Below are 26,122 nucleotides of genomic sequence, written 5' to 3'. Positions count from 1 at the left end.
GGAACAAAAACCTGGCCTTGCTGCAGGGCAATGAGAGCAGAGGATTCACTTAGATGAGACTTATGGCCAGTATGAGGCCTGACAAAGCAGACCTTTATGCACATATATACACACAAAAAAAGATAAAATCTGACTGCAACAAGTGTGCAGGAGGACCAGCTCCCTGCAGGCAGTCTAATGAGAGCCAGCATTTTGTTTCACACAGGTACAGGCCAGCCTGCTTCTCAGGCAGCAAGGCCTGAGCTCATGACTCAAGTTCTAGCAATAGCTGCAGTTTGTTGCTTGGTCTAGAAGAGACCAAAAAAACCCAAAAAACAACCCTCCTAAAAAAAACCTCCCTGCACTAATAGTTTCTCAGACACTGCCTGGAGCTTTACAATAGCATTCAGTTTTCCAGCAAACACTTCCATGACATCCCAGGGGCAGCTCATTGAAAGCCATGGAACACTGCAGTCACAGGCTGTGGAGCAGGTAGGAGGTGACTGGAGACATCTGGAGAGCAAGTGTCACTCCTACCTAGATATTTCAATGTTAAAGAAACTAGACAATTCAAAAGATTAATTCCAATCCTGTATTCCAAAAGGAATTCTCAGACTAATTACAGAGCATTTGTAGCAATCATTAGCAGAGGCAACAGCATTAACCTGGGGGGTACTATGGTCCCATATAGTCCCATCCCAACTGTGGCATTCCTGTCTCTTCATGAGTTTYTTCCAAGCAATTTTAACTGTTATTTCAAAAAATACGAAAATATAAATCTTCTTCACTTCCCAAAGTTAACAGTGGAAAAATAAACTATGGAAGCATCAATGCATATTTGAACAGATCCCCTTCTGAATCCCACAGTTTTTACATTTTCTAAATCTAGGTGTTAAGAAGAACACTTCCATTACAAAAAAAAAACCCAAAACAAAACAGAAAAATAAAAAGAGAGAAGCAATTTTCTTCATTCTCCTAAAATTGAACAGACTGGCTCCACCATCTTTAAGAAGAAATTTCACAGTTAAAAAAAATAAAGACATCTTCACCAAAAATCTATTTTTCATACTTGCAKCTATTTTCTTTCTCAGACTTGCAAMTTAATTTCRTTTTCTAGATCTCCAAYATAARTGTTTTTGGCYAGGTTTACTACAAGATAAGAAACATACCAAAACATTTCCTCACTGTCCTATATTTTATTGTTAATTATTACCAATAAAATAATGTGTTCTTTAAAAAGTAAAAAAMCAGTATAAAACCATAGTCATTAGAATATTATATAAACACACAGAAAAAAAACCAGCTTAATACATGTTTTCTATCATATCAAAGAGTACATACTTTAGTACACAGCAAATAAAGGTTCTGATTTCAAMTTCAAATAGTCATTTTATATTTACTACAAAAATATTAAATGAGATTTTTCAAAAGCAATCCTCRAGTCCAGATGCAATCTCTCACATGTTAACTGCACAGAAAACACAACTTTTGGGAGCAAAGTTAACCACAGAAGGAACAAATTCTAATGCAAATCCTTATCCACCAGAAACAGACTGGCTTCCTAATCTCCAGSTTCCTTTTCAATGCAGGTACCTTCCCTCATCTCAGCTCTTCCTGACTTTTTTTTTATTCCTGTATCTTGTGCAAATAAATGCTCTAGAAAAGTTTCACAGGTCATTTCTAAAACCTCCTGTCTTCAGTGTACCTAACAGAGGTATCAGGTGCTCACTTGTAAAGCTCCAGCAGCCTAAATTTACAGCCTCATGAAAGATTCCTTTGGTGAAAAGGTGTAAGATMACAGCAGTGTGGCCAGCTCAGAACCTCATTCACAGGAATCCCTAGAGTGCTCTGCAGGGCACAAATACAATAAGCACATGGACCTTTCCATGCTAAGGAACTGACATGAAAGCAGAGTTAAACTGTACATCTGGAGAGGGAGACTGTGATTTAATTGTGGTTCATAAAAAAATACTTTTAAAATACATGACTTGAGCTCAGCTTCCTTTACATAACGTGCATCGACAATGCAAACCATCCTTCTTCATTTTGCTTTTCTACCTGTAAAAGAAGAAAACAGTTGAGATTCATATACAGTAAATTTCCCCCAGACTTGTGTGTTAGGACTGTGGTCTGCCATTGGCACCACAGAGGAAGCCACACCAACCTTAATAATTTCAAATTTCCCTTCTGGGGATGTGTAAGTTTGCTGTCAGGATAAGGAGTCCTGGACCCTAACTCTTTATCACTCCTAATCTAGGTTATTTTAGACACATATTTAGAAATATGTTATTAATAATGTCCTCATGGCTACTTTTAAGCCAATAAACAGCTCGTGGTTCATCAGACCTTACCACTGCAGAGTTCCTGGTGAAAGCATCTCACTGCAGGCCATCCCTTTCTTTGCACATCAGGAGTCAGAAATCTGACTGGGGATTTTTCTTTATATTTGGATTTATTCATCCTTCAGCCACTAACTTGTGAACAGCTAGATTAAGAATTTGCTTGTCTCTTGACTGTGGCCCTACCAGTACATCATAGTGATGGCTTGGGATTCTCCAGAGCCACCAGGGAAATAATTCCAAAGGTTTCCAGTTCTAACACACAGAGATGCCACAGCAAAAGAGAATTATTCACTTGTAAATAACAACTATGTGGCAGAAAATAATGAATGTCACTAGATCTCAGGTATCTTCTTACCAATTATCTATAATCCAAACTGCCATGAATCAATTCATTATAGCCTTGGTATATTAAAAATAAGACAGAGCTCCCTTCCCTTCATCAATCTTAYGATGATCTTTTTGCTTTTATGACAACATAATCAAATTTTCTGGTTGAAGATTTTTCAGTTCTTACCTTTGGTCTTTGGCTGACAGAAGTTGATTTGGCACTTTCTGATGTGGCACTTAAAGGTGAACAAGGTTTGCTGGGGTCTCCTACAAGCCTGGGGATATTCAAAATAGAACTGAAAAAGTGAAAAATGGAAGTGACTCAGGAAGAGCAGGATCTCTGATCCTGAGTTAGGACCCCTCATCAGCAGTGTTCAACAACATGTCATCTGTCTTGTGCCAGATTTCAGATATTTTAAATACAAAGGAAATTGTGAAAAAATTATTAGACCTTTGTCCCACTTCCACAGTGAATGCGAGAAAGTCAGGGGAAATCCACAAAGCAAAAAAAAAACAAAAACAAAAAACACATGGCAATTTTTCTATTGTGTTTAATTTCTGCTGCATGGGTAATTAAGATACTACAAAAATGAAATAAAGGGTGAGCTTTTACCTTCTCATACCAGTCACACTGGCATCCTTGGAGCTGTCCACAGCCACTGCCATAGGAACAGGCACTTCAACTGCTCTCCTTGCATTTTCTAGGCAATAAATAATTGCTTGATTCTGATGAGAACACAGCAACATTGCATAACATTCATTTTGTTTTATCCCTTTTCACAGAGGCATCGCAACCTCTTCCCAATTGCACAGAAATAAAACATCCAATTAAACATCAACCTCACACACCCAATTTTTGAAAATGACTGATGTGGGGAGAAGATATTCAGAGCAACTACAGACTATATAAATGTATATAGAATGATTCTTCCACAGTTGAATTTTCTGTGTTTTTTGGCAATTAGAGGCTTAGAGACTTCTGATCTCTCTACTTGGTTGCTTTAAGATTTTACTTACTATGCTGAGTTTACATTACAACAGCCAAAGAAGCACTGAAAGTATTATGACCCAACCCATGAGTCACTGCATGCAAATACACACAAACTGGTCTCTCCTCTCCCTCCTTCCTCTCTCTTAATCCTTCCTCCTTTATACATTATCTGTGGTTTCACAAGGAGAAAGCACAGGTGGGGCAGACAGAGTATGAGTATGTGGTCATATGCAGTTCTGCTCRTAATGACAATGACTCCATGAAAAGATAAAGCAGCCCTGACCTCCTGGAAAGTAATTTTTTTATAGTTATATATGACAGCTAATCCATGAATCTTGAATCAGCAAGAATATTCCCTTAGCTAATTCAGCTCTTTACATGACTGGAAGCTCCAGTTATTCTTTTTGATTAGCACTGGCAAGAATTAAGCAAGACAGTGTGATGGGAAGAGTACGCAAAAGACCAAAAACTAAAATGTGGTTGAAAATAGGACAACCACTCTGCCACGATTTTCAGAAGCTACATTCTTTTTCAAAGATTCTGCATGGCAGAGGACTGATGAAAAATCTAGTGCTGCCCACCAGGGACTATCACAGAATCAATTAAGTTGAAAAAGCCATCTGAGATCATRGAGTCCAACCTCTGAACACCACCTTATCAAACAGACCAAGGCACTGTCCATCATCCTTTCCTTAAACACCTCCAGGGATGGTGACTCCACCATGGCCCTGGACAGTCCATTCCCATGTTTGACAACCCTTTCTGGGAAGAAGTTCCTACTAATGTCCAAATGCAGCACCTSTTCTTCAGACAAGAACAAAGCAAAGAACAGATTCAACATGAAGCACAGTACTTGAGGCAAACTCATTACACTAAGAAGCCAACTTCAGGAGAGGTTTAGCTGGTAGGTTTTTAGCTCTCTGAAGCAAGGAGTGTTTGTACCAACACCAAGTGCACTGCTGACCACAACCACTGATCCAGTAARATAAGGACTCTCAAAAAGAGAAGAACATTGTCTTACTAGTTTTTGTTTCTCCTGTAGCTGGGTACTTACCAGTGTAATTCAGGGATGGGGCTGGAACAGGAGAGAGCTTTGGAGGGACCATGTCAGCAGCAGCAGATTTCTGCTGATCTATCAATTGCAACAGTTTATCCCGTGCTTCTGTACTCTGGCGATTCAGCTCTGCTATTCTCTCCTCCAAGCTCCTTGATACCATGAGATGACTCTAATTGGATAATGGGATAATTACTTCCAAAGGAAAATTTACAAATTGCACTCTCAATAAGGGCATACAATGTAATGCAAGCACTTCTATACATTCAGTTTTCAAAATGAAAGTGAATATAATTAAAAACCACTTCCTGTGAAAAATCTGGTTTTGTCCCTTTTACTGTCCTGTATCTAAGTCCTTAACTGATTAAGCATTACAATATTTTATACTGGTCTTCCTTCAAGCAGGAAAAAATACAGCTATTGTCCATATAATATTAGAAAAAAAAAAATCTCAAATAAACCAAAACAAACCCCCAAACAAACCACCAAACATCCAGCAATTAAATACAATTAAGAATATACTTAGTCAGAGAGACATATATGCAGGAGAGTGTGGGGCAGCAAAAGCAGGTTTCTAGCAGAAGTGTCCCAGAACACATCTTTAAGCCAGGTTTTTTTTGATCCACTTTGACCTCTTCCCCTCCTTCTCAGTAAATGCTTCCACAAAACAACACTTACTGAGAGTTTGCATCACTTTGTAGAACCAAATGACTAAATACTACACAACATAACACAATGTGAAAAGTGGTAATGCTTTCAGCCTACAATTTAAATGAGGAAATTTAAAAACTTTAGAATCCGTCACTGAACAGTCAGTCAGTGTGATGGAACACATAATAGCAAGACAGTAGCAAGGGCAGCAATGTTTTTGTGATGTTAACTTCACTCACTGGGATGCCACAGAATGACTGCTTATTTACAGTTAAAGATTTTCCATGTAAACTGAAGCCTTCAAGGTCTCTCTTTCCCAAAATCTTTGGGATTTGCACAGAGTTGGACTGACAAGACAAACACAACAAGCACATACACTATGATCAAGGATTTGTAAAAGATGTACCTGCACTGACTTTAATCTCATATGCTTTTGAGTCACAATAGTAAAAGACATGTATGACATGGCTTTAAATAAGGATGACAAGAACCTGTGGGTTGGTGCAGTGGTTTCACTAATATTATCCAAACTACAAGAGCTACAYCTGATCACATTGCACTGAGCAAGCTTCTTTTTGCAGCATAATCTTATCCTAAACTTATAAATAAATACAYTGCACACTTTCCAGAACCCACATACAATATAGACCCAGTATGAGAAACTACTGCTGATCTGCTTATGGAATAGTAATTTAAAAAAACCCCACAAGTCCCCAAGCAAACAAATGAAAACAGTAACCAACAACCAGAAAGACACAAAAGCACCAGTAAACTACAGGAAAGCAGACCACCAGAAAGGAGATCCTTCCTTTTCTGTTAAATTCTCACCTGCCCTTGWGAAGAGTCTGCACTAGGATCTGAATTTTGTATGGATTCTTGCTGATGTAGACAATCACTTTTGTCTACAGACACACCTCTGAATTTGCTCAGTTGAGCTTTAATTAGAGCGTTCTGCCGTGTGAGCTCAGCTATCTGTCCCAGCAGATCATCATTTTGGAGTAACTCTTCAACTGTGCTGTTTTTTCCAGTRTCACTTGGGCAGGACAGATTGATTTTCTTGTGGGAACTCTCCAAATCWTTGTCTGCAGGAGGAATTGGTTGCCTTCTAGAGATGGGACAGTTTTCCTCAGTTCTGCTCTGTGTCCTCAGGGAGGAAGGTAAGCTCCTTTCCTTGCATGGCTCTCTTTCAGTAGACTGGGAAATGGCTGTAAACACTACAAACAAGAAAAAAARRAACAGTAAGGACAATGACACGTGATCCTCACTGAGGAAACCAAGAGTGACTTTACTGCATCAGGTTACTAATAATCAAGCAGGAATTTGAATTGTAACATCTGGTCTGAATGGTGTTTTGTTACTGATCGAAACCACTCCATGCAATATCCTGCTGTAAGAACTCACCAGGTTAGAATTTCCTATTGCAAACAGTCTTATATTTAAATGACTTAGAGACAATTAGATGACAATTAGAGATTGTGAGACAARTCACTAAGAAGAGAAATTGTTTTGAATTTCTCAGATTAACTACTTCTAAGTTAGTCCTCTATTTTGAAAAATTCAGTTACCTTACCTAACAAACTAAGTTTTTGTTTCAGTTCTGACATTTATATTGGGTTATTAACAAAACTTTTAGGATACTAAAACAAAAAAAACACAAGACTTTTGGATGATAATAAACTAACTACTTAGCCCCTAAAGAGGAAGCATTGTGGCCAACAAAAGTAGTTAGGTATTTTTTTGTGGTTATCATCAGCAAAGAGATAACACACCACAGAGAGATGACTAAAGTTACAGCACTGGCAGCTGCCACTTGCTAAATCCAAGTTAAATTTGTGATCACAACCAGATTTTCTGTGCTTCATACACCAAACCCATTCCTTCACAAGCTTTAGTTTTTGCCTCTTGAGCACAGATGAACACTTAAAAATTTACACTCAAGTGTGTTTTATGAAACATTGAGCATAAAGAAACATTAAGTTTAACAKTTGTTGAGCCATTTAGCATCAGTCTTATGAGAGTAACAATGTATTTTAGAGAAGTCTCAGAATACACTTCTGTTTTGTTGTTTCAAATGACAGAAGACATCTCACAGTTCTCAATGGGACTGAAACCAGACATTGCTCTTTGTAGAACAAGACCTTTAGTTAACTTCCTACAGATTTCTAATGTATCTCCTCACAGCACAGTAGCCCACCAAGTGGCTGAATTAAATATAAACTTCCAATTGCCCAGCCAACTCAGTAAAAATCAAAAGGCTATTTTTCTGACTTGGAAAAAGCTTACAAAACAACACAGCCAAAAGGGAGGAAATAGGAGGAAAACCCCAAAATCCACTCCTGCAGCCTCCTTCCAGTCAGCCACCATCAAGCTGGCCACAGATGTGATTATCTGCCTCTCAACCAGGGTGTTATCCAGGGTCCTGGCATGTTCAGTGGAATGCATGTGGTTACAATGACAGCTGCAGAAGGAAACAGCTCAGTTTTAGAATCACAAAGGGTGTCCCTTCTGCTCATTTCAGTGAGTCTAAAAGAGAAATACCTTCCCTAATCATCCTAATGAACTTTCTTCCTCCCATCAACCAGAGCTGAGCTACCAATATATGAAACTCCTGGAGCCTATGGATGCTGACACAAGACTGAGCTACCTGGTTTTCTACCACCATGTAATTTCACCCAAAATTTCCTCAATCATTTCCTGTGTATTAAATGAAACCTAATAGGAACCTGGCTCCCACAGCTTCCAAAAATCCCTTTGCTGGGAAGATTGGCTCAAAGCAGGAACACACAKCCTACAGATATYCTGGTGTGTCTGCAATATGRATTGCAGAAACAGAAGTTCCAAACTTCAGTGGTCCCACCATTAAAGGTGATGGAGGCTGGATTACACAGTCAGCAGATGGAAACCTGAAATGTTCTGTAGGTAATCAAGGAAGAGTTTCAGCAATTGCACAGATRTGATAATTGGGTACAAAATTAAAATGTCAGTCCAGACAGACACTGACTGGACTGCTGACAGGAGAAGGAAAACAGTGCACAGGCTGTCTRGCAATAGGCATAGTATGAAAAGAAATTTATATCTGGGTGCTGCAGTATGATATTCCAGCTATAGGGCCAATATGTCTATGCATGCATATTAAAAATTTTCCATAGAAAATACATCTTCTGAGGGAGTTTGAGACTGAAACAGTAACACACAACACAGACTCCCTAAGTCTACTGCAATCAGAGAGATCTCACCATTTTGGAGGGAAGGCAATTCYTGACTGCTCTTCTGCTGTGGTGGTGACAACAGCACAGCTGGCTGGAAGACATGAGCTGGAAAGCTTCTACCAGATCTCATATCACCTGAGGCACCTGGCCCTGGAGGAAACATGAAAAGGTAGATCTTCCTGAGCACATTTCAGCATATTTTCCCTACTGCCTACATCAGTCCAGGGCTCAGAATAGGTCAAGTCAGGTTTTTCAAAAGAAAAAGACAAAGCAGGGATAAACAACAATACCAACAATAACACAATAACAACAAAAAAGGAACAAAAATTGGTCAAACAGCAATGTTACTAAGATTTTTTTTTCTACAACACATATTCAGGTATCTAAAAAGACAAACTAGAGGATGTTCTACACACACTCCTAACTTTCCTCTGATCCCCAGGTACAGAATTCTTCATTAAAGCATATTCTAAATCTTTACTGGCCATAAGAGCAAGAAGAACTCCTACACATAGCCTCAAAATTTCAGGACAGTGGTATGCAGTCTGTACCTCATGCACAAGACTTACTTGTATGTAACTTGAATAGGTGTTTGAGCTGCATTTGGTGACATCTTCTTGAGAAAATGAGACTTATGCATTTKTTCTAATGCCCCATATTATAGATTTGATGACAACAGTGGTGAGATAGAAAACAATTCAAGGCTTTTTTGCTGCTCTTTGCTTTGCAATCGTAATCTTGTTACGATTAAATTTAAATGAGACATCTCTTCAGTAAAAAAAAAAAAAAGAAGTTATTCTATATTAAATTAAAGAAAGGAAAAAAGATTTGAAAATTCTAGTCCTGTAGAATTGCTGAATGTGAAGATWTGGGGGTTTGATTGAGTTTTTTTTGAGGGGTGCTTTTCTGATTGTTTTATATTTTGGAGGTGATTTCTTTTTGTTTGCTTTTACAAAGCCTGAGTCAATCATAAAAAAAAAGGGATCTGGTATATGGCTTCTTCCCCAGAAAAAAATTCTTCCAGGAAGAAAATTTTTGACTATAAAGACTCACAAAACCAACATGTAACTACGTAATACAAATAACTCCAAAAAACTCTTAGGATTCACAAGAAGGTACTGACCTTGAGARTAAAAGCAATGCATTTCAACAACCAACCAGAAAAGACAGCTGGGAGAAAGCTCAGTGGTGAATGAAGGTTATAAGACCAAGGTGAATCATGTTTGCTTAGTTTGGATATCACATCACCCGAGTGGTCACTCCCCTCTCAAAAAAATCACACTCACCAAGTAACAGATCTCTCTGACTGCTTCGGGCCTCAGCAGCTGCTGTTTTGATCAGCAGCGACCTCCAGTGTTTTATGGAATAACCAATCTCAGACTGTCAGGCTGCTCGGCAACAGGAAGCTGAGATCCTGATTCCTGTTTGATCTCTTTGGGTTTCTGGGGTTTTTTTTTAGGACAGAATAAAACTGACTTTGAGAGCCATTTTAATGGGGGAAGGCTACGCTCCTCTTTTGTTTGTACTAGCAGCAGAACCCATAGCACGTGAATTTATAAATGTGACATTAACACTCATGCAAACAGACATCCATTAAATACCAAATTCTCCACTACAGGGATAAACTAGCCACATCTCTTCTTTCATCCTTCACGCGTTCATGTACACACCTTGGCTGTTTGCTGGACCTTTACTAGCAATTCCCAAATGTTTTGGACTTTGTTCTCTTTCAGRTTCTACCAAGGGGAGGCCTTCCAATGCTTGTGTGAGACACATCAGCTTTTCATCTGTTACTGTCATGTATTGCTGAAGCTTCTTCTAAAAGAGGAAAAAAGAAAGATACATAGAATTCRGAAATTTGTATTCTAGCAACATAATTTGGAAAATTATGTACTACAAGCAGTCCTGAGAAGAAATTTGACTTCTWMAKAMTMMYRYRKKAKTMTKWAGATKTTCASTARGGATTAAATATTACTGTTTCTYATTTATAAGTTGTTTTCCCTTTTCTTACTCATGACATCACTTCCTTTCTGAGGTTTCTTAATTGCTCCATTCCCAAATGTAACCATTGATGAAATCTACCTCCACTGCAAACTATAGAAAGGAAAATATAGTATTACATGTACTCATTGCTCCAGTAGTCTTAACAGTAYAAAAGTATGAAGGATGACACTTAAACTTTTAGATGGATAAAATAAAGCTCAGTTTCACAGAACCAGCACTTTCTCTGGCTTTGAAGTTAAATAGAGATAAACAAATGATTTTTCAAACATTCCATACTGATACCTGCTACTATAATTCTCAGGCTCCTCACTCAGTTTTATAATTTTCTTTCTGCTTATTGTTAAAAATCTCATGTTGTTAAAATCTCTCAGAATATGAGACAATGCCCCTCAGCCCATATTTGCAACAGAACTCAGAATTCTAACACATAATTTTGATGGGTAAGGAGCAAGGGGTGGTTCAGTACCTGCATAGCAATGTTTTCTTCCCTTACTTGAAGTACTTCTGCAGTCAGAGCATCAATCAGCTCTCTGTGTTCATTCAACATCTCCTCTTGCTGCTGCCTCATCACCTCTTTCTCATGCAGCTGCATTTCAGTCTAAAGAGGGAGAAAAAAGGAAAAACCTTCTATAAACCAATACAGACTCATATTTGAAAACAGGAATGAGCCATTATGACACCATAATGTAACAGCTCTTCCCACGAATGCTAAATTGACTTAATTACTTTCATGACAAAATCCAATTGTCTGGGCTTGAGAACTGTCAGAGAGCTCACTGTTTTCTCTTTGTTACTCCAGGACACTGTAAATTCAGAATCCTAGACATCTTGTTCTTCTGCCTTTACAACTTTMACAGGATATAACTACAAACATTGTCTCTCTGCACTGATACAATTTCTTAAGTCACTGAATCTTTAAGGAGGAACCAAGTAATTCCAAGCATGCTGATGGCTGTCAGTATCCCATGCTACTTGTGTCTATTCTTTGGTTTCCCTAATTCATTAWTGAAGACAAATTTGACTAAGTAAAGGAGAAAGTACTTGCTTTCTAACATTTTCCATCAGAGAAAAGAAGTTCTAGAGGGTTTCATTATGACAAAATAGCTCTGCATCCACATAAAATGGAAGGAATAAATACTTTTTGAGACTAACTCACAGATACTGCCACTGGACACAAATATAGGCAGATTCACCTCCCTTAAGTATATGAGAGATAAATTTTCTGTTTCTCTTTCAGCTAGAGAGAATAAGGGTTTTGTATTGATCCAAGTGAAGCAGGATGGCTCAGAAAATGGGAAAAAAAAACCCAAACCCTGTACATAGTTCTCTCTTTTCAGAAACCAAAGACAGCATAAAATAAGCACTTGTACACTGACAGCAGTGATGAAGCTACTGATGCCTTAGATCATACTGTACCTACTAATCCTACACAGCACTGACCTAGGCTTGGAGGAAAAGCTTCCAAGAAGCCTTGTCTTATATTTATGCATGGGGAAAAATTTCAGGGTTAACATCCATTCCTACCTTTCTTTTTCTSCTTTTCTCTAGACTCTTCTGTATTCACTATTCCCTTCTTATAAGTGTTGTTATTTTAATCACTTAATAAAAACATTTCCATGAAAGATTTCTGAATTTAAAATTTCTCTTCCTACTTTTTAGATACAATTTTGAGAATAAATTAAGCAACATCCTTTATTGCAAGCCTTCTGCTTTTCTGCAGCAAAACTGGAAGAAGAGAAAGGCAATTCTCTCTAAAAACTGTAAAACCTTATGAAGACTGACTGTTTAACTAAAATCAGAAGATTTTAAAATATCCCCTGCAAAGTCATGTTCTTAAAAGTTACTGCCAGTTATAATTCAGGCATTGGAATTCTGCTAACTCTGCTGGTTAGGCAMGACAGATGGTGCACACAAGTGCTTGATTTATGTCTGGCATCACAGGAACCAGGTTTTAGGAAATACTCAAGACAAGCTGTGCTTCTTCCCAGCAAATTCTCAAGTTCTAGTTGTAATTAAACCTCCCTGAAAAGGAGAAAAGTAATTTTAGATTATGAATGCAGTGTCTATTATCTCAAGCAAGCCTGAATACAATTAACCACATTATGCAGCTCAAGTGATTTCTTCAGAATTTAGGTAGTAAATACCTAAGAATTTAGGTAGTAAATTCATGAGTGTTGCAGACAATTCTGCAAGCAATAATCAACTTCTGGAAGGATGGAATGGCAGCACAAGAAAAATGAAGGGAGTAGCTCTGGAAGAAGTTTGAAGCTCAGGAATAACTCATTTCTGTAGAAAACAAAGACAACCTAAGTAAGAGTATAACTGCAATTATATTTGTCATATGAATTTGATGCTATTAAATTGATGTTATTAMATGTATTCCTAATAAACAGAAAACATTCTACTGAGATTCTAAGATCCTTCCTTATAACTGCAGAAGAATCCTATTTAATTCCCTGCTTTGGTATTACAATTTTAACAAAGAGCAAGTATTATTAACTTCTTTTAAAACATAAGACTTTCTCAGCTGAACTCCATCTTCTGATGGTAGTTCCATTTCCCTCATTGATTATTTACTGTTTCCTTCCAAGGCAGGATTTAATTAAGTAATTTCTTTCATATAGATTAAATACAGAGAGCTGTTATGGATAGAAAAAGAGGGCTAAGGAATCCCTCAAGGAAAATAGGGGATTTGGGTCCACTGSCCCAATGACAATAGCATCACCTTTGGGAAGCAAAGGAAGAAAAACAATTTATAAAGAAAGCTGTGGTTAATATCCTGATACAAGTCTGAACATATTTAAGTAACAAATTTAAAATTACTTCAATTGCTATTTTCTGCTATTAGACACTGAGAGACTTTCACTGCAGTCCACTCCTCTATTTTTTTCACTAGGGATACCAATTTTTTAACAAACCAGTTCCCAAGAAACTAAAAATTTTAACTTCTAATTGCATGCAAAGGAAATAATCAGCAATGACTATCAGAGGTCAATGTAAAATAACTGGAATCCAGAAAAGTCCTAAGTGCACATCTGTTCACAATTATACAGTATAAAGTTGACAACTTTATTTCATTCACTTTCCAGGAGCAGGTTTAGGTCTCTCACCTCTTTGAGGTAGCGCATCAAACGACAGAGAGCATTCACCAGTGACAGTGTAAACCCAGACAGGCCTCCACTTCTCTCTTTTYTCTGAACTTCACGGCCTGTACATCGCTCATATTCCTCCAGTTCACACTCCACTTCATGGATCATGTGGTTGAGAACTTCTAGGCTGGATTTGTTGTTCCTCTGAAGGTCAGTCTCGATTAAATTAGCTGGAGAATCATCTCTCTTCTGTCTTGCAGAGTTCTGTGTAGCTTGYTTCCTTTTCACTGAGGGGGAATAAAAAAAGGTGTCATTGGAATTTCAATTTGTATAGAAATCTAGGCACTACCAATGAAATTGCATTGTTACTGAAGTAAATCAAAGGAAATGCCCTCTTGCCATAAGATGAAATGGACCATCAAAGAATGTCCTGAGTCATTCCAGTTATTTTCAGATCCTCAAAAACTACATTTTTGATGCCACAATAGTACTTCTTAAGTGTGACTGTTTGGTGCTTTTATCTTGGATACACCTGTTTTTACTATTCTCCTCCTCAGTTAAAAGCATGGAACAGTTTGCTAATGAAAAATATCAGCTGCTTTCTCTTGTTCAGTAAACAACTCTCTTACAACAAACCTTCCATGTCATGGCTTGTATCTGATGTCAGTCCCCTCATACAAATGTGTGCAGGATCCAGGGACTGAAATATATTGGGAACTGTATCAGAACTAGGAAAGCCCTGCAGGGGAGAGAACTCCATGGCCAGCAAGGTAATGGCAGCATCAAAGGGCCATATTTACAGTTCCCAGACTCCTATGGACTTGGCTTTGCCCATGAATATACAGAACACAGGGGAAATACATTAGACAAGGAGCTGTGGAACATCCATCYTAAGACATGCTCAAGCCTCAAGGCTGCCCTCGTCAGGTTTTGGTATTAGCCTTGCAATGATTTCCAAAGATCCCTTCCAACCTAAACTTTCGCATGACATTAAGGACTATGGACAAAGGGTATATTATTTTTAAAAGTACTAAACTCTTTGCTGAAATTTGCTTCTGTTTCCTTGAGTTTGGATTCAGCACTTTTCTCACAGGGTCAGTGGARTCAACAGACTCTTCTTCATCTTCATTCTGAAGTCTTGAACGGGTTCTCTTGATTACAGAGGTTGCATTGAGGGCTGATTTAAACATAAAACAAAACAAAAAATGCACACATGAAATATTTCAGGCATGTTCCTTATAGTAACATGTTAGAGTATTTTATGRTAAGAGCTGGATTTTTAGTCTGGAAATTCATCTGAGCCAAATAAGCATACATTTCTGTCTCTCAACCCCACCTAGAAAAGGAACTCCAGACAGAATCCTACAACAGCCCAACAATCTTGCTGTGATTTAGCAAATCCCACCTGACTGATCCAATGAAGGRGAAACAGTCACTGGAGTCAAAGGCACATTTGATTCCCGTGATGTGGTGGTTTTTCTCACATCCTTATCAACCCACAGCTGAGGATTCACCAAGGAATTTTCTTCTCTCAGCAACCGAAGTAGCCTACATCAAAACAAGCATTACAGTGAACTCTAACAGGACAATGGCATTTTTGAGATTATCTGTCTAAACAGAGCTTCTAAAATTATCCACAACTGCTCAGGTGAGTTCCCTGGTCACTTCCATTCCCAGTTTCAATGTTACAATAAGGCTTTTCCTGGAATTCTGAGATCAGGAAAGGAGGTCAAAGGGAAAAAGAAGAACTAACTTAATTATACCCATTCAGCACCCTTTTAACTCCACCTATTTCCAGTGCAAAGCAGGTAGAAACCTGAAGGGATGTATTTGTACTGACATGTCAGAATTGATGCTGGATTTGAAACCCAAAATGTTATGGTGTTCATCTTCTGATATTGCTTCCTCTTCATCTTCATTAAGAGCCTTTTCAAGAGAAWACAAAGAAAACAAAAAGGACTTCAGAAGAAGTTAGAGACCARTTTTATGGAATCATTTCAAGAAAAAAAAATCGTTTTAATCTCCCCATCCAAAACAAAAATAGAAATAACACATAGAAAAAAAAAACCCCAAATGGCACACCTTTGTGGGAAGTTTTGGAGGACATTGGTACCTAAGAAATACTGATTCTGAACAAGTGTCTCTGAAAATAACAGAGCAAGTGACTAATTCAATATCTAATATTTTTCTTTGTATTACTTATATTAAATAAGAAAAGCCATGCAAAATAGAGGATAAAATAAAAGCTGTAAAGTCTGCACCAAAATAGATTCAGAGACACAGCAAGCAAAATATGGAAAAGCAACTTAAATCATAGCATTTATAAAATTTCAGTCATTTGAGATTACAAGGTAAACAACTTCATAATGAGACCCACAAAATTGCATTTATATTCTGCGAGTAAAACACAACCAGAACAAAATACAATCCTATGCACTWCATTTATAGCAAAACCTCAGCAACCAAATTTGGAATTAGGGCTCCTCAAAGTACCAGGTTTCTGAGCTTCTGTATAGGATTCACTAGATAGTGTCTAACTGTGGTTTTCATAGGCACATAAGAATTTCACAGAAGTTTGGCAGACAATCAGTACATGTTTCTTTTTAAAATTTCAGCCTATCCAGCAATATGTACCCAGTGACACAGCTTACAAAGATGCTGCAGTTAACTCTTCATGTTAAAAAAAACCTGAAAAACAGATGCCACACAAAAATACCTAACATAGATGTGCCACAATTCAAATTACAAATATTCTTTGCAAGATATTAGGAAACAGGAGCAAAGAATCATGGGAATATGACACCATCATTTTTACTCCCAACAGTCTGTTTGGTCCTCATCAGGGRGATGTTTTCTGGGAACATCATATGCCTGTTTCTCAAACCCCAGTGAGCATTCCTGGTACAATGYGTTATTAAAAGAAAACAGAACACAAAAGCAATCTAAATGAAGTTTTAAACAAACTCTTTTAAAACTCTTTAAACAAATATGAGTAATTGTAAACCAATGCAAAGTATAAACCTGYAGGACTAATCAAGGCTGTGGAATGAACTGGTGTACAATTGGTTATGTCCCCAAATAAGCAGACATAATTTGTAAATCAGAGACATGTTATGAAACGTAGCAATAAGTAAAGTGATACAAAAGTTGTTCTCTTAGACTGTAATTATGTTGTACTCTTCCTGAGAATTCCAGAATTTAAAAGGGAGGGTATGCTAATGTGAGAGAGCTTCTACAAGACATGASGATGTTTCTCACATCTGAAGGTTAAGAAATCAAAAAAATCACAATTCCCAGAGTTTCACTAAACAAACTCACCTTGTTTAACCTTGTCTTCTATGAACGTTAGCAACAAAAAACAGTTTAGTTCTGCTTGGAAACTCTTATCTTTGAATATTCTTATTTTGTGCAAATGAAAAAGCCACAGAACATGCATGGAACAWAACATATATTACCTGGGAATCCATGACAGTTTCATTAAGGATGGAAAGCTGACTGGGAAGATCACCTTTTTGTACAATGGGTCCTTGAGATGATTCTAGGTCACAGTTAGGAGCCATTGTTACATTAGGGAAACCTAGAGGAATTAGATAACACAGGGAAGAACACAGAGGGCTTTGTCTGTACTTCTGTTGCAGCACTTTGKACTGAAAATCAATCTCCTGTACTTCAGAAAAAAAAGTGTCACAGGGATGTCCCTTTCAACAACAACCAAACACCAACCATAGGGTTAATTTAATACACTGGGCCACATAYCCAGCTTTTGTCCTTCCCACAAGGAAGCAGCATGCAAGATCAGTCACTAGGAACAAAAGAGGRTGGCAGCCTACAGAGAAAATCCCCTGGGTTTAAGGTTTCATATGCAKACAGCCAGTCCTGCCTTCCAGCAGGATCCACAAGCCAAATTAAGARAAGGAAAAGCCTTATTCAGGAATTGCTGATAATTCACCAGTATCCAAGAGCAAAGAGTCAGCCCATGCAGCAGTGAGAATCAGCACTTTTGCAGCAGCTCAAACTGGTGCTCTGCACAGGCCAGCAGCTTGGCTGTGAAATGGTGAGCATGAGGTTTTTCAGAGCATGTGATGAGACATTCCAGTGGACCAATACAGTGGAATAACCAGCCTCACTGTCCCCTGCCATGGGAGGTGATATTCTCACCTGTGTTTCATCCAATATGAACAGGATCAGYCATACTATGTTAGATGATGAGATGAAAGCAGTTAAAAAGAGCACTTTGGAAAGCAAGACTATTCATGGAAAGCAAAGAGATAGTCTTAAATGTACTACCACAGAGAGATGAGATGTTCTACCTGTTCTTGTGCGAGGAGCAGCCCCCAACAAGTCTTTTGTCACAGCCATAACCTGACCAGATCGTTCCAACGCATCGTGCAAATGGTACTGATCAGACAGAATCTGAAAGTAYAGTGTATAAGCAAACTTTACAGTGAGCAGACTGATTTTTTTCTTTTTTTTTTTCTCCTGGTATTGTTGTTCTAAATGGTTACTAAGAGAACAGCCAAGAAGACAACATTTGCAAAGTTGGTACTGTGCAATTAGATACTAAATAAGATAGATCAGAAAAACATACTTCATTCTGTGTAGCTAGAATTTCATGTTGTTTTTCTGAAAAATTAAACAGTTATTACTTCAGGGGCCCCCATCAGTACTGACTCTCTTTAGAGCAAATCCTCTCACTCCCTTCTTCCCCTCCYAGCCTGACACAAGAAGCTGGGTATTTATGACATGCTCATCAAAACAAAGACATATTTAGCAATTAAGAAAAAAAAGGATGCATCCTCTAATCATTTGATCTCAATGTTGTTAAGTCAYAGAACTCTTACCTACATCTGACACCCAAAACCTGTACCATTTGATTAGATTCAAACCAATTCATGCAGACTTGTTTCACTTAGTAWGGGTTTCTGAAAATCCTACCTAAAACTTAAGCCACACACCACCAGAAGTTCTAGCAGAGGTAAACACAGCTGACTACATCTGGCATCAGAAGATCCCATCCCACATTTTGAGAATCTCCAGAAGATACAGCTTCTGTATTCAAATTCTCTCTCCACAGTGCCTCTCTAGTATTTGAAGTCCATCAGAACAGGTGCCTCCTAAGGAAGGAGTTCTCAGAGTGCAAAGCAAGAGGCATCCACTGGATGAGCCAAACAGAGCTGACRGGAGATGTGGCTTTGTAAAACACCTCATGGATTCCTGGCTTCACTCACAAAGCTAGAAATGGGACATTATATCCTGCAACCTGGGGAGAAGGTAGCCATTCTTAAATACCTGAAAAGAGATATGTAAGTGACCTTGGCTTCATTGTGGTTCATCAAATTGATCCAAAGAAACTGCAAGTGCTTTAGAAGATCCACCCAAACAGTCAGGCTCGTGTATGCTCTTGTCAGAGACTGAAACAGTTCATGCCTCCAACAYTGATATAAAGTTTTACTCATTATAACAAAAAATGTATAAAGAAGCTACAGCCAAAGAAGCYTTCCTGAAGTTACCTGACTGGGACTTTGGACTATAAGTTCAGCTGCCAAGATAAGATGCTATTGATCAMTCATCTCAGCCCAGAGAGAAAACAAACAAGGCTGAGGGAAAGGAGGGCATACACAAGAGAGCCAAACTCAGCAGAAATTCATGTCTGGCTAGATTTGGGGTGGGAGAGGCCACAGCCCTCAGAAGSCAGGTTTACAAAAGCTCCTCTGCTGAAACAGGGGACAGGGGAGGAGGTTTCAGGTGTGGCCTCTGGTCAGAGGCASTGAACAGTCCTCCTCCCTTACACAAACTGGACCAGCTGTGGGAACCTCCAACCCCACAGGTCATATCCACRAGATATTCACGTGAGAARCAGCTGAGGGGGTGTCATAATCCATCAAAAACCCCCCAAAAGCACCCCCAGAGACCTTTCACCACAGGTTGCACATGATGTAACAGCTCCAGAGTCTGCTGCAGGAGACTGCCCCCTCCCAAGGGAGGACATGCCTGGACACTGTCACCTGGCCTGAGCATGTATTAACCCATGGGATTCTGTGCTTTCAGGAGAACCATCACCACCAAGAAAACCAGCTGGAGAAAGYCAATGCAACATTGCTGGGATGCATGGGGTGGTGGCATTTTGCTTATTCTGTCTCTGTCACTCTCCTTCTGCCCCTCCCATCTCTTTTCTATTTTATTCCTTTTTCTCTCTCTCTCATATTTACTATCTAATAAAACTCATCCTGTTGACAGGCATATGGTTTCATTTGCACCTTAATTCGRTCAGAGGTGTCTCTAAGATCCTTAATAATCGGATCATTACAGCCTTCTACTCAAAATTTGAAAACTGGTGACAATTTTTGCTCCTCCAGGAATCCTAACAGACTGTTTTGAAAAGATTTTAGAGCCCTCTATAGCGTTATCTCTACAGAGCTCCTTTCAGTGTCCATTGGTAAATTTGCTGGCTTACATTTAACCTCATTAAAAAAAATTCTAGGCAATGGCATTTCACTTGCTTTTCCTCAACCCCCTGTTTACTACATGATTTGTTATGTCACAAAGTTTCCCTACACAAAGTTTCCATGKTTTTCTTATCTTTTGAGCTTGCATTACACAGTAAATTAGATGTCCCATAATCACTTCAGCAAATAAATGAATATTCATCTTTCAATCACTTCACATATCTCCTTTTCCAGACCACTATTAAATTTTCACATCTGATACAAACTAAATCTAGTCTTTCCATTYAGCCATCAAAACAATGCAGGTTTTTAGGCAAAGTTATTATACCAGATCTGCAGAAGAAAAAAAATAYAGAAAGAAAGAAAAAGAGTTTATATGACTCCTTTCCCAAAGGCAACTAAAATTAGAGTGATGCGCATAATCAGACAAAAATTACCCTGATTACTTTGTTTTTACCTTCCTCACTAGATCTTTTTTGGTATCAGCAGGTTCCTAAGCTCTACCCTCCTGCTGAACATGTTATGAACATTTTTAAAGCATTGCTCCCAAGGCAGATTAACTCACATTTGCTCGTGATGAGAAGAAAAAGTGGTATCATCTTGTAACTCCACTAGGCCCTTTTACACTCTCTGGAMAAATTCACTGAGCAATGTACTTTGTCCCAGTTTAGATTCACCTATGAATTTCATTAAAAATCCCCTTCCCTTCTGTTTCAGATTATCAAGGACAAATCAACTGCACTCATCCTGAACTCTCCCCACTAAGAAAATCCATTCACCGCTACCCTTTGGTACAATAAACTAACATTATTTAAAAAATAAGCTGTTACAGGACTAATCAGGGTGGTACCTACACATTCACAGTCCCCAGATACAGAGGTGAACTTCAATTATTTTTTCATTCAAATTTTCAGGCAGACAAATCCCAAAATATTAAAATTTCGCTTGGTCATTTTGTTAACTCTCTTGTAAAGTCTTTCTGTTCAACACACAGCCACAAGACAAACAGCACTAATAGCAACACCTTCTTAGCTTTTGTCTCTGAGTTTTTTTGCTGTTGAGCAGGACTCAATAGGCCTAGAAAGTTACACTCACAGAAATAAAGGAAAAAGATCACCATGGTAACACAGACACGGAAACAATTGACAGTGGTTGTGCTCTACTGGGAGACAGAATCTCCACAGTTACTCTGAACAACAGGACCTGGCAATTAATAAGATTTAAGCTAGGGAGAGGTGAAAATGGTAACTCTACTTATTTTGTTTTTTTCTACACACAAGACGATGCCAGTATTTTAAACTGCAACAGCAAGATGTGTTTCATCTTGCCTGGCRTAATTTCCTTTTGTCTTCCTTTCTCTGATTCAGAAGTTGACTACACAGAGTATACTGAATAAAGTAATCTCTTAAATATGAAGGGGAAAGCCACTCAGGAGGAATTGAGATTTGTGCATTTGCATTAGAAACAGCAACAAATATAGAAGATTATTTCCTAAACATGAGTTTCACATCTGCAAAAGAATGAAGTTGCATAGCAGGTAGCCCAGCCAAATCTTAAGAGTGGTCTAATCTACCTTTTGTAACACATAATTTATTTCTGCAGGAAAGTATTAATAAAACTAGGCTGCTGTTACATTAGGGAAACTCGTTTAAAGGTCCACAGGGGTTTTTTGAATACTCTGCTGAAATGCACTTGGCAGAAAAGTACCAAAGTAACAAAAGTCAAAGTCTGAGGCTTGATTAACAAAATGTCTGTAATACAAAAATTCTACTGTGATTGCAGACAAACAGGGGTCAAATAGAAAACTAGGCTGTGATCTCCAATTCTAAGTATTTTCATCTGTTTGTCCATGCTTAAATGTTCTCAGAGATCAGAAACAGACTTCTGAAAAATTACAAAAGACAAAAAACAAAGGAGTTTGTGATGGTTAATCCACAGCACATTCACAGGATTACCAGATCATTTTAATAGTTTATTTTAAGCTGGGTGAACATGTCCATCATAATTCTTTAGCAACAAGAACGATTCTCAGTCTGTTCCAGCACAGGGGTATGAAAGGTAATTTTCACATTAGTTTTCATAACATATGGCAGGGAGTGACCTGCCATGTGAAACAGAAGATCTACTACCACTAATCAGTGAAAGCCACTCTCTCTCTTAACTATGCTTAGGGTTACAACTAGTTCAATATTCAAAAATAAATTAAACAATATATTCACATTCAAAGTGCTTTAGAATGTAGAGAGAACAAGCTTTTTGGTCTCAGATGACAAGTTTGTCAGCCACAACTGATCAACCTTAGTTGTATCATTTTTCCCACAAGGCAAGCTCTCCCTTACCAACTTTTTGCCCCACTCTTTCAACCCCTTTGACTCTGCATTTTCTCCATTTAAATAAAAAATGTCCCTCCCAGAAAGAGAAATCTGCATGTCTTCATCACAGGAAAATGCTAGAAATGAGAAAGAAAAAGCAAGCTGCCAATGAGAAACAAAAAATATGCCTACGTTTACAACAGTTTAACCCTGCAAACATTTCCTGTTCAGATGAAGAGAGACCTGCAGAAATTACAGAGGGCATAGCCAGGCCACATGGGTCAAATGTGCAATTATATGTATGAGCTGGTATGTCAGACTGTCTACTCCAACCACTGCATGTATGCAGCACATAGAGTGTATGCACACATGAAATAATGCTGTCCAACAAGGGGAGCAAATATTACTCTATGTACAAGAGCAGTTTTGCAATATTGCTGCAAATCACCTGCAAGTGCAAATTTAGCTCTCACCTCACGCATCAGAGCCAATTTCCTTTTCTCCAAGGAATCCACATCCAGTTGCTTTTGCTTCTTCCATTTTCTGTTCAGTGCTTTCTCTTGCAGTTCCAGATGCGCCAGTGCTTTGTTTTTTGATTTGTGTATTTCACGGCGACGCAGCTATGAAAACATAGAAGAAACCATTCCAAAAATCAATCCTAAGCAAAGTTTGCAGGGCAATGCTAACAAGCTCTTCTTGATTTTATCATTCATGCATCGAACATTATTTWTGTTAACTTCATGACAGTACCAATGATAGTCTCACAAACATCCACAACTGTAAAATGCAATCAGTACCAGCCATATCAGCTCCAAAAGTGAATGGASAAAGTCTCAGTTTCCATCTGCCCTACACCCCTTACTCAGCAAGTGTTTTATCAGCTGTAAAGGGAGGCAAAACCCAAACATTACCACCTGTAACATGCATAAGAAGACATAATGCCTTTTCCTGATTTAACACTGTCAGTCACCAGACATAGTGTTTCTCTTCTTCTAACAATTAGATATATATAAAAAATTAAATACAAATTAAATAAATTGTGTGAGGTGCTTGTTAAAGTGTCTAGAAGCTATCAAGCCAAACACTTGGAGAATCAAGCCTCTCTCTGCTATCATTACYATCTGTCCTGACAAACCTGTCAAAGCTTATAACAATAGCTCATACTGCATGTTCCATCCTGGCACTCAGTGCTCCAAGGAAATGTAAAAGGATTTCACATACTTAGCAATTAACAGATCACTCAGTATGAAGAATTYGTATTAAATTGCTTCAATAAAAATTAAGTATTTTCAGAATTAGAGGGGTTCCTCAGATTAAGCATATTTTTCAGTCCTTCYAGCAGAGATGAGGCCTTCAACTAATCCACTGTGCTTTCATGTATTTATGGTTTTCTGTTTTTTATGATAGCATGGAGTTTATTGAAATAAAAACTACATTTTCCCAGTGGGAATAGAAAACTGAAAAATACCAACTTGCCTGACCTGGGAATGCTCTGTATCTTAAACAAGAAACTAGCACTATAGATCAACATGTTCTGAAGCTTAAAAAGGAGATTAAACATTGGCAGAAAATATCCCTGTAAGGATGGTAAGCACTTTTTATGTCAGACAACCACCTCTATGCCCTTGCCACAGGGACAGAGCAGTGATTGCTATTAAACTTACAATATCCTCAGGAGTTGCACGGTGCACTGTCAGGTCATGGACGGTATTCTGCGAACAGGAACATGTCAAAAGTCATAACTGAGGCCAAAATCTACTGGCTTTTTTTTAAAAAAAAAAAAAAAAAAGTTTTATTTTTAAAGAAAACCCCAAACAACTTTTAAACTGCAGTATGATTAGCCTAACCCTATACTGCTGTGCAGTTTTCACGGCGCTGCAGAGCGTTGCACCCTCAGCGAGGCAGCCACCAAAAACGACAGTGGCACCAAAAACGACAGTGGCACCAAAAACGACAGTGGCACCAAAAAACGACAGTGGCACCAAAAAACGACAGGGCCACCAAAAAACGACAGGGCCACCAAAAAACGACAGGGCCACCAAAAAACGACAGGGCCACCAAAAAACGACAGGGGCACCAAAAAACGACAGGGGCACCAAAAAAACACACCGCCACCAAAAACGACACCGCCACCAGGGCTGGGCGCGCTGTTGCCCCAGGAGATGCAGGAGGTCTGGCCTCCAGCAGGGCCAAGGAAGCCAAAGGAGCCGTGTCCCCACACGGAGTGCCCGCCGGCCCGAGCCCTCACGCCAGCCGGGCATGTCCTCCGGGCAGCCCTTAAGGAAAGGGACGGCTCCCCCAGCCGCAAGCACGGAGGCTCCCGGGCCCTTTCCCCAGCTACGGCCGCCCGGCAGCCCGGAGYGGGAGCACTTACATCCCAGTCCCGCTTGGCCGCCGCTGCTGTCCCCTTCCTGGGGCCCTTCCTGGCGGCGGTGCGGGGCCGCGGCCCCCGGAGCAGCGACATCGCGGCCGCGGGAAGGGGCGGGAGCGGCGCCGCGGGCGGGAGGGGTTTCACCCGGCCCGCTCTGAGGGGAGAGGCGGAGCGCGGCACCTTCGCCCGCCTCCTCTCCCACCTCCTCTTCCTCCTTCTCCGCCCGCCTCCTCCTCCTCTTCTTCCTCCTTCTCGTCACCCCGCCCTAGGGGAGGGCAGAACCGATCCCCACCATTCCCGCTTCTCTCGGGTTTTTTTCTGAGGGAGCCGCCTCTATCCCCGCCCTCCCTCAGGGCTGCAGAGGACACCCTCACACCGCCTCCTTCAAGCAGAGCTGAACCTTGGCTGCTTTTGCTAACTCCACATGAGYTRCTCYTATTATTATTGCTTGTCTTGMWTCYCTCCTCGCCTTAATTTTTCTACTCRCTCATTTCACTATTATCTCTCCTCGCTGCAAATACCCTCCCACGACGTTTCTCAGTGTCCCTCTGAGGAAGACTTGGATATTTATTTCCTCGAGCGAAAATGTATTTCAGGTGCTGTTATGGGCGGTTCGGAGCAGAATGTCACACAGACGATGAAATTAAGGTACAAAATTAAAGAGTGCCCCTTGTTTGAATTTAACAAACATCTCGTTTAGCTGTGCCGCCGAGGAAGGGTGTACCTCCCTACCCACAAGGAATTGCTGTTTCCATAAAGCAACTGGTGGTTTTGAAACGAGTCATTCAGCTTTCACGTGGGGGCAATATATTCCCTATAGATTTACCCCAGGATGTGCCACAGATCCTCCCCTTCCCTGCCACACAGATGAAGATGTGCTGTAATTACCCCAAAGAGTTACAGTTAACATTTTGTCTTAAAATGTGAGCATAATRTTTTGTCTGTGAGAGCTGGAAAGTGAAGGCATAGGGTTTATCAACTTTTCATTAAAAAGTTTTTCCCTTTCACCAAGATTTCCTGCTTCTTAAGGTCCAGACTGATGTAATTCTGGCTTTACCAGCATCACTGCAACAAGATTCATGGGAAGGTGCAGATGATAGTGGTTCATGGATTGAGGGAAGGAATTGCTTTGCATGTGATACAAAGAGAAGATTGAAATCACAAGGGSAAAAAAAAAGCACCAGAGAAATACTCTTAGCATTTTCCTCTGATGAATGTGGAGGTTGCACCTGGACTTCAGTTTCTACCTACTCAACATAGGTACCACATTCACCTGAAAGTGATCATCAGAATTCAACCTATGGGAAGAGGAGTCCATGTGGGGCAATTCATTAATCTCTGTTGGTC

General features: G+C 39.4%; 1 protein-coding gene across 2 annotated transcripts; it reads right to left on the bottom strand.

The window, feature by feature from the left end:
• Nucleotides 1-1,094: 1,094 nt before the first annotated feature.
• On the bottom strand, nucleotides 1,095-24,933 carry SPICE1 (spindle and centriole associated protein 1). Of its 2 annotated transcripts, XM_057384406.1 has the most exons (17): nucleotides 24,779-24,933; nucleotides 24,069-24,116; nucleotides 22,878-23,024; nucleotides 17,957-18,059; nucleotides 17,102-17,223; nucleotides 15,487-15,572; nucleotides 15,052-15,194; nucleotides 14,683-14,823; nucleotides 13,668-13,933; nucleotides 11,024-11,155; nucleotides 10,224-10,371; nucleotides 8,581-8,703; nucleotides 6,173-6,558; nucleotides 4,694-4,865; nucleotides 3,262-3,349; nucleotides 2,836-2,923; nucleotides 1,095-2,037 (listed from the first exon to the last, which is right to left on the bottom strand). In XM_057384406.1, exons 1-17 carry the CDS (start codon nucleotides 24,866-24,868, stop codon nucleotides 1,984-1,986), a joined length of 2,337 nt encoding a protein of 778 aa, XP_057240389.1. In that variant the 5' UTR covers nucleotides 24,869-24,933; the 3' UTR covers nucleotides 1,095-1,983. The 2 variants fall into 2 exon arrangements, with proteins under 2 accessions (XP_057240389.1, XP_057240390.1); XM_057384407.1 differs by lacking the exons at nucleotides 17,102-17,223; nucleotides 17,957-18,059 and having other exon boundaries at nucleotides 2,836-2,944.
• Between the last annotated feature and the right edge of the window lie 1,189 nt (nucleotides 24,934-26,122).

Source organism: Malurus melanocephalus, unplaced genomic scaffold (genome assembly GCF_030028575.1).
Source record: "Malurus melanocephalus ecotype Western Australia unplaced genomic scaffold, MMel_1.1 scaffold_707, whole genome shotgun sequence".
Classification (NCBI taxonomy): domain Eukaryota; kingdom Metazoa; phylum Chordata; class Aves; order Passeriformes; family Maluridae; genus Malurus; species Malurus melanocephalus.
Note: the sequence above shows the minus strand (reverse complement) of the source record. Positions and strands in the feature narration are given on the sequence as shown.